At 43.6% G+C, this 8,250-nt stretch overlaps 1 protein-coding gene across 14 annotated transcripts in view; it reads right to left on the minus strand.

Annotated features, from left to right (window-relative positions):
• LOC111949621 (elastin-like) overlaps positions 1–8,250 on the minus strand; it is a 109,111-nt gene that overhangs the window by 50,676 nt on the left and 50,185 nt on the right. For all 14 annotated transcript variants that reach the window (XM_070434130.1, XM_070434138.1, XM_070434136.1 and 11 more), the window contains exons 8-12: positions 7,119–7,151; positions 5,102–5,188; positions 4,963–5,010; positions 4,726–4,788; positions 4,412–4,522 (exon numbers count right to left, since the gene is read on the minus strand). In XM_070434130.1, the coding sequence (XP_070290231.1) occupies positions 4,412–4,522; positions 4,726–4,788; positions 4,963–5,010; positions 5,102–5,188; positions 7,119–7,151 (342 nt within the window). The remainder of the gene's footprint in view (positions 1–4,411; positions 4,523–4,725; positions 4,789–4,962; positions 5,011–5,101; positions 5,189–7,118; positions 7,152–8,250) is intronic.

Here is an 8,250-nt window from a genome sequence, read left to right on the forward strand (position 1 = left end):
CCACCTCTCAAAGTGACCGAGGGGATGTGGCTGTATCTGTATTAAACAATAAAAATTATTTCAACTTTGCTGAAAGCTGTGTCAAAAATGCCATATTCTGCAGCAATGTTGCTTTGAAGCGCCATCTTCTGGCACCTTTCTGTTTGTAGCTGTCAAGTAAGATACTATACAGGACAGCTCCATGAAAAGAAATGACTATGCGGAGCACCTTGGTTGTCTGAATACACCTGTTTATATAGGGAGATACAAATATGTAGTCTATCTGTGAAAATGTATTATGTATTGAAGAAAAGAAAGTATAATCTTTGACAATCAAATTCAAGCTCTGCAGCAAATGAGATGAGATCACCAGAAGCCTGATCAGTTGAGCGTGCAATGAAACATGAGACCTATCTAACTGAGAAATACATACCTGATTAAAATCTCCTCCCACAAGTTGGTATTCTGAAAGATCTAATATTCTTTTCGAGATAGAACTAAGGCAATATGGAATCAGGGGCAATATATTGAGGCAAAACACATCTACGTGTGATTTATAACTGTAGATACAAATACGAAATGTCCTTTATCGTCATTATCAGAACCATCAACCTGAACGCGTAGTTTTCTATCAAATAATATTAAAACACCTTTCGTTTTGTGAGTGAGCAACACATTTGTAGTTTTTGTAGTATCTGTTTTGGAATCTATTGACATCAGAATGTTTGAGGTGGGTTTCTTGTAGTAGGGCGACATCAACCTTTTTGCGACTGATGTATTCTAAGCATTTGGTACGCTTGATAGCGGAATTCAAACCACGGGAATTTRACGACATCACGATGAGCTCACGGTTCATTAAAAACATTCGTCATATAGAATGTATGGATAAGTGTAGGACAAAATAAACAAGAAATTTAATGAACTCCTACTTCAATATAAACAGGGGGAAAAAATTACACCCCATTATACATATTTGTGAACTAACTCTGACAGCTGGGTTTGAACAATAATATAAACAAATACAGTAACCACCCACAAGAGCGGAAGTCTATAGCTTCAACCGCTCTCTTTGGCTGGTAGGAACTCAAATTCGCTAACATCAGGAGGCTCCCAAACAGCGGCGCACRTCCCAAATCCAGTCCCTGGTTGCGGTCCAAACACTGAAAAGACACACCCTCGTCCAACTACCCTCGCCTTATACCCTTGGGGGAATACCCGTCGCCATCTTGGAGGATGGTCCAAATGATTAGCCAAGCAAAGGAAGTTTGCAACGCCCCTCAGCCCTTGTTTTTAGTCTGCTTTCCAATTGTACAAATATGTTGACTCCGGGCCTGAAAATCCCCATAATTCAATTCGCGACAATTGTACATCCGCTAAGAAAAGTCTGCCAAAACTTAAAAACAACATCAATGGAGAAGTCAACATACAGGTCGAAGTAAAAAGGAATGGAAATAAGTTGTAATTTTGCTACTATGTAAAAAGTAAATATGTTTTTGTTTGGTTATCTTTTGGAAATTGTAGAAATAAAACATTTCCCTTCTACAGAAGTTCCAGCTAGGCAGCTAATGAATTTGCTAGCTATCATACAGTAGGCATATATTAATAATTATATATTTAATATAAGTATACATGCACTCAATTGAATGTACGGCATATAAAGCACCCACAAGCCACCAGTGGCTGAAAACACAATCATCGCTGCATGAACGAGTGACGAATTTCCAGCCAAGGATGTCCATGTAAAAATCATTCCTTCCACCCTCGCCCCTTGCCCTGAAAGTGTATACTCGTCAGACGTCATGATACGTCATCAGAAGTGTCCACTTAATTTGAGGGATGAGGGGATAGGGTGTGCTTATAAGTGTTTGGACTGTAGCCCCGTTATGATTCACTATATTGGATCACTCCAATATTTTGGTATCACTCCGCGGYGGAGGGATACATCCGAGGTGAGTATTTACAGATTCACTCCCGTGTACACCTGTGTCACGGCTGGGGTCCGCCCCTATATATAGACAACATGGCCGCAACACACGCCATAAGGCGCTGTTTTACTGCTTGGRTATTAAACCGGCTAGGTAATATTGCAGTTGGCGTAAAACAAAAACATGTAAATCAAATCCATTACCTGGTTGCTGTGTTGCAGAGGTACTGGGTTATTTATCCATTACCCGGTTTAATTCCTCCAAGCGGGTCAAAACATAGCTCCCCCAGGGYGTCGGACCACTGCTCCTTGGCCTTGTTGGCTTGGCTGAGCTTATGGCTTCCCTTTGTGACAGGTGTGATGCTGGCATCTCCCTGGGGATCCACATACCTTGTGTATGCACGACCTGGGTTTGAGCCACGCGGAGAGGGCGGTGGAGAGCTCTACTGGATGCCTGTTTTGTTTGGTGTTCTCAGAACGCCTGCACCTGTTGCAATTGGAGGCCATGCGCGAGTGGGTCGGCCAGGCTCGGGCTCAGGCTGGGGTCGAGCTTACTCCTTCAGGAGAGGTGCGGCAGCAAGCTGTTAGTCCCTCTACTGGGCCCAGTACCCCTCCCAGGAAGAGTGGCCGGAGCCATCACAGGCATAGCCCATCTGCTGCCAGTCCTGGATGGGGGCATGAATCGGACCGYTGGGACCACCTTGAATGGAGGGTGCATGCCCTGCTTCAGGAGGTTGATAGCTTCGACGGCGACGACAGCTGTTCCCTGTTGGCCAGTGATAGGCTGTTCCTGGGGGACAATGCTGGCACTGTTCACCACCGTGAGCGGGGCTACCAGGCTGACAGGCCATCAGAAGCCGCCAGGAGGGCTTCATCGCCCCCAGCGGCTCGRGAGGCTATGAGGAGCCTACTCACTTGGGTAGCCACTGCACTGGACATCAACTGGTGGAGAGTGATGACTCACCATCTGTCCCCCTTTCTGCTGAGTTCCGCGAGGCCTTGCAGGAGGGCTGGGCCTCTGCCAAGGCGGAACCCGCGACTGAATGCGGGACCCCCGCAGAGTCTTTGATGCGGACTTGAAAGCTACATAGGGGTCCCTCTGCTCTCTTGGCCACCAGCAGCCACCATGCTGCTGCAGGCCTACCTACAGACTCTGTTTTCCCGGCTGCAAGAGGGCACATAGGAGCTCCTCCGGGAAGTGATGGAGGTCTCTTGCCTGCTCCTCTCTCTGTCTTCAAGCGACGTAATTTTACCCCACAGTTGCTTCACTGCATCTCGGCAGGTGGCTATGTCGTCTGTAGCAGCCCTGGTGCTAACCTGCATCTCATCACAGCGCCGCTCCAGAGACTTGCATGTGACAGATTGGCTGGCAATGTCGTTTGAGAGTTTTAAGATAGATGTGTTGGAGGCTTCCACCATATCCTTGAGTGATATAATTTCTCCTGAAAGCAGTTCCTCCAGGTATTCCTTAACTGCTTGTTTGACCAGTGTCTGCATCAAAGTTTGTTGTTGATTCAGAACATTCAATATGGCGGAGTTGGATGTATCCTCACTGGTATTTTWATTTTCTATGTATTTTTCTCTGTGGAGAGGTTAAAATAATGATATTTTGGAGATTATTTTGTTTTCAAATAACCGAAAGTGAGCAGTTGTAATCTGAATAAAGGGAAAAAGGCCATTCTTGAACATGGGGTGAGACATTCTTACTAATTTACTAGAGAACCATTTCGGATTTAAGTATACTTTTTGTATGACTGATGCCTTTAGTGAGAGGTCTAATGCTTTAATATTTAATCATTTATTCCCTCCGAATTCATATTTGTTGCATAAGTAGGCCCTTTTAATTTTGTCTGGCTTGCCATTCCAAATAAAATGTAATTTTTTTGTTCATATAATTTAAAAAGCAGGTGTTGGCAAAACCATAAGCAAATAGGTAAACTGTGATATGACTAAATAGTTAATCAGGGTGATTTTTCCACAAATAGACAGGTATTTTCCTTTCCATGGTAGCAAGATGTTATCTATTTTTGCTAAATTTMAAAAAAATGTATTGGATTGAGAATTTCTTTCTTTCTATCCTCACTGGTATTAGTTGCCTCGGTGTCTTCCTTTGTTTGGGAGGCTTCCCTATGCCTTAGTTGAGTGTCCTCAGCCGMGTAGGTCCATGTTATTAAGCATTTTGATGGTTCAGAGGCCAGTTGTCAGGACTTTATTATGAATTTTGGACTTTTGAGACAGTACTCAGAACTATACGTGCATCTCTGCCAAAAGGCCACCAGAAGTGTTATAGTTCTTCTTAAGTAACTAATGGAGGATTGCCACCTCCAGTTTACCTGCACACGCCAAATGATAATACACTTGTTTTAACACGAGCTATGTGTCCATTTCTATAGATTCCATGATGGCAATGCAAAGACACAAAAATGTAGCTTCATTATCAACTTTTTAGCTGTGAATTGATAGTAGAAAATAAATCATTAGTAGTCATTAAATTGTCTGATGACAAACCTTGTGTTTTGGGTGTTTTGAGTGGGTATCCATGGAATACTCCTGGCTGCATTGGTCCTCCATAACCAACACGACCCGAGCCTCCTGGTCCCTGCTGTCCTCCACCTGGCACTGTAGAGGACAAATCATATCAGACAGACAGACAGACAGGTGACAGACAGGCAGGCAAACACAGGAAGGAAGAAAGACAGACGGACAGACAAGACATGAAAACAATGTGATCTGTAGATGCATGCATGTTACAGGTATCCCAATCAAATGTCATGTCATCAAATATGTTATTGCATGTCTTATTAAAAGCATGATTGACTTACATGATTTGGGATTGAGTCCGTTCCCAGTGGCCACACCGGGCAACACTCCACGACCACCAAACCCTGCAGACATGAAAAGGGGATCAGAGAATTAGCAAGTGAATTGATATCACAGCATGCAAATCCCTGAGTTACATCAACCTGTATTAAATCCATGAAGGGAGGATATGGTTAAACATTCTTTGATATAATGTGATTTATGTGGGTTTGACTTTCAGAGGAAGAGAATAGGCACACCTTGTCCTGGCACCTGGCCACCTTGGTAAAGTCCAGGCACCCCCACACCTGCAAAGACCAATGCAATCAATGATTTTATACGGCATCCAATGGCATTCAGATTTTGTACACGTGCATAGTTAAATAAACACTCACTCACCTGGTACTCCTCCTTTTGGAGSCTTTCCTTTTCCAGCACCAGGTCCCAGGCCACCTCCAGGTAGGCCAGTCTGAGGAATAACAGGTGCTGAAAGAGACACATAGTAGAGACATTACATACTGTAGTAACAACTACTCATATACTAGTGAGTCCCGCGTCAATATTGTGAATCAGCGTAGCTAGTGTACATTACACTTCTAGAGGATAATGATAAAACATTGAACATTGTCAAGAGAAAAGGTAGGACTGGATGGCATGATTTGAGCTTTGTGTGTGTCTTTTATTTCCCATGGGCACTGCAGCTCCTGCGCCTCCAGGTCCCCCTGAGTTTGTCGTCATCATCATCATCATCATCATCATCATCATCATCATCATCATCATCATCATCATCACAGTGATCAAAGAATGTGGACAATGCTAATTTTTATCCAGAGTTGTTCTGAGAGGCAGAGGCTCTATGGCACTCTATTCCGTATAAAGTGCACTACGTTTGACCAGGGCCCATAGGGCTCTGGTCAAAAGTAGTGCTCTATGTAGGGAATAGGGTGCCATTTGGGACTCAGACMACAATAATGCATGGTATTTGTCTTGCCTCATCAAATGCTTCATTTCTTTGGCTCTTTGATTATCCCCTATGCAGGAAATTAGCTGTCARCTCTGGCTCTTGAGGGCTTGGCAGTCGGGATAAAAGTTTTAATTTATTTGTTTAACCTTCTCTTTCTATATTAAAATCCACCAATCCTTCTCTCCAAGGAACAGACATTACGCAGTGCCTTTTGTATGTGGTGAACGAACAAAGGGATTCAGAGAAACAAGGGAAGACTGGCAACAGAAAGAATGGAGAGGAATGCTGCTGTTTTCACTGAAAGGGGTTTGGATGGAATGGGATTGTTTTGTTGGAATGCCATGAAAAGAGTCAAGATAGGGTTGAGGAGCATTGCACAAGAGCTGTATTGGCCTGTGACTGAGGGCCTTGTCGACTGCCAACCAATATTTAAACGCAGGCTCTTTGCCATAATGCTAGGCCATGATACCCTTCATTGRACATACCCTAATAGGCTGACCACACCGCTCGCGTCGCGTGCGCGAGCGYTGCAAAATAAATTTAGAAATCTATGTTATTCAATTATTGCACCCACACTGCTCGCRCGTGTCAACGAGCGTCTGCGTTTCCAAGGGCTAAAATAGAACTCCTTTCTATTTCTGACGCAGATCGCGCTGCAAGTCCTGCCTCTCCCATCTCCTCATTGGTTTATRGAAGCAGGTACCCATGTGCCATCTCCTCATTGGTTATACCCACGTGGGTGATTGAAAGAYGAACTGTGTTRCMRGTCGGTGTAGTAATACTATGAAAGTTTAGATGCCAATCMCCATATAAGTTCAAAGATGAAAAAGCCTGGAAGGAGGAGAGATGACTAGAAACTATTTGGTTGACCGTTTTATGTGTSGATTAATTGTCGGAGTAGAGGACCTTGTGCATTTCAGGTTAAGTAACAACTCAATGTTTATATCCCAGGACAAATTAGCTAGCAACAGCAAGCTAGCTAAATAGGACAAATTAGCTAGCAAGTGCAAGCTAACTAGCTAAATTGCCATAAATGTTTAATGCTTTTCGACTTGTCCCCAAATTACTATATTTGGTTCAGAGTTTGTTTTGATATTTTAACCTGCGTGTTGTGATCACGTTTGGTGTGGGGGGACAAAATAAATGAATGCACGATGGCACACGCGTGCAGCCGGTTTGGGTTCTGTGTAAAACAACGTAGTTCAGGCAATATTGTTTAATAATAACAATCTACAGCAATCTATAAATCATGTCAAAAATTTGGATGCAATTGATGTGACATTTTTTCTCACAGCATGTGAGCACACAAACCTATATAAGTTATTGAAAGCTGTACAGTCGGAGAATGCTTTAAAAAAAAGTAGATCACTAGTTCTACAATGGCTGCTGCGACTGTACGATTTCAATTAGTCATGGGACCCTGGGTGCTAACATGGTGCCCATTCCACTCACCTAGACCTGGCTGTAATCCACCACCGCCATAGCCTGTAGAGAAACACAGAAACAAAATGTAGGTTGGTTTATAGTTTGTTGTGATTTATGTGTGTTTGGTTGTTTTATATCTTTACACAACACAGATAAATCMATAGCAACATTATTGAATGGCAATAAAATGTTTATTTTATACAAAACATCTCACCTAGCTATCTAAAGATGAAAGCACTAATTGTAAGTCGCTCTGGATAAGAGCGTCTGCTAAATGACTAAAACGTAMATTTCAATACTATCACGTAGACCAATGCTGGTCCATCCCTCCCGGAGGACAATGCCTCAGGACTACTTGGCCTTGTTACGATYGTTGAAATAACATTCGGACCAAGGCGCAGCGTGATATGGRTTTCACATATTTTTATTYGTGAAAGGCACAAAMCAAAAAACGATACGTGAAGCTCTGGAGTGCTCACAGGCAACAACACAAAAACAAGATCCCACAAAACACAGYGGGGAAATGGCTGCCTAAATATGATCCCCAATCAGAGACAATAATAAACAGCTGCCTCTGATTGGGAACCATACCAGGCCAACATAGAAAAAAACWACCTAGATTACCCACCCTAGTCACACCCCGACCTAACCAACATAGAGAATAAAAAGGCTCTCTATGGTCAGGGCGTGACAGGCCTGATGACTTCTTGCTGTCCCCAGTCCACCTGGTCATGCTGCTGCTCCAGTTTCAACTGTTCTGCCTGTGACTATGGAACGCTGACCTGTTCACCGGACGTGCTACGTWGTCCCGGACCTGCTGTTTTCGATTCTCTCTCTCTACCGCACCTGCTGTCTCTAACTCTGAATGCTCTGCTATGAAATGCCAACTGACATTTACTCCTGAGGTGCTGACCTGTTGCACCCTCTACAACCACTGTGATTATTATTATTTGACCCTGCTGGTCATCTATGAACGTTTGAACAACTTRGCCATGTACTGTTATAATCTCCACCCGGCAGAGCCAGAAGAGGATTGGTCACCCTTCAGAGCCTGGTTCCTCTCCAGATTTCTTCCTAGGTTCCTGCCTTTCTAGGGAATTTTTCCTAGCCACCCGTTCTTCTACATCCTGATTGCTTGGTGTTTGGGGTTTTAGGCTGG

The sequence above is a fragment of the Salvelinus sp. IW2-2015 genome, linkage group LG22 (genome assembly GCF_002910315.2).
Source record: "Salvelinus sp. IW2-2015 linkage group LG22, ASM291031v2, whole genome shotgun sequence".
NCBI classification, from domain to species: Eukaryota; Metazoa; Chordata; class Actinopteri; order Salmoniformes; family Salmonidae; genus Salvelinus; species Salvelinus sp. IW2-2015.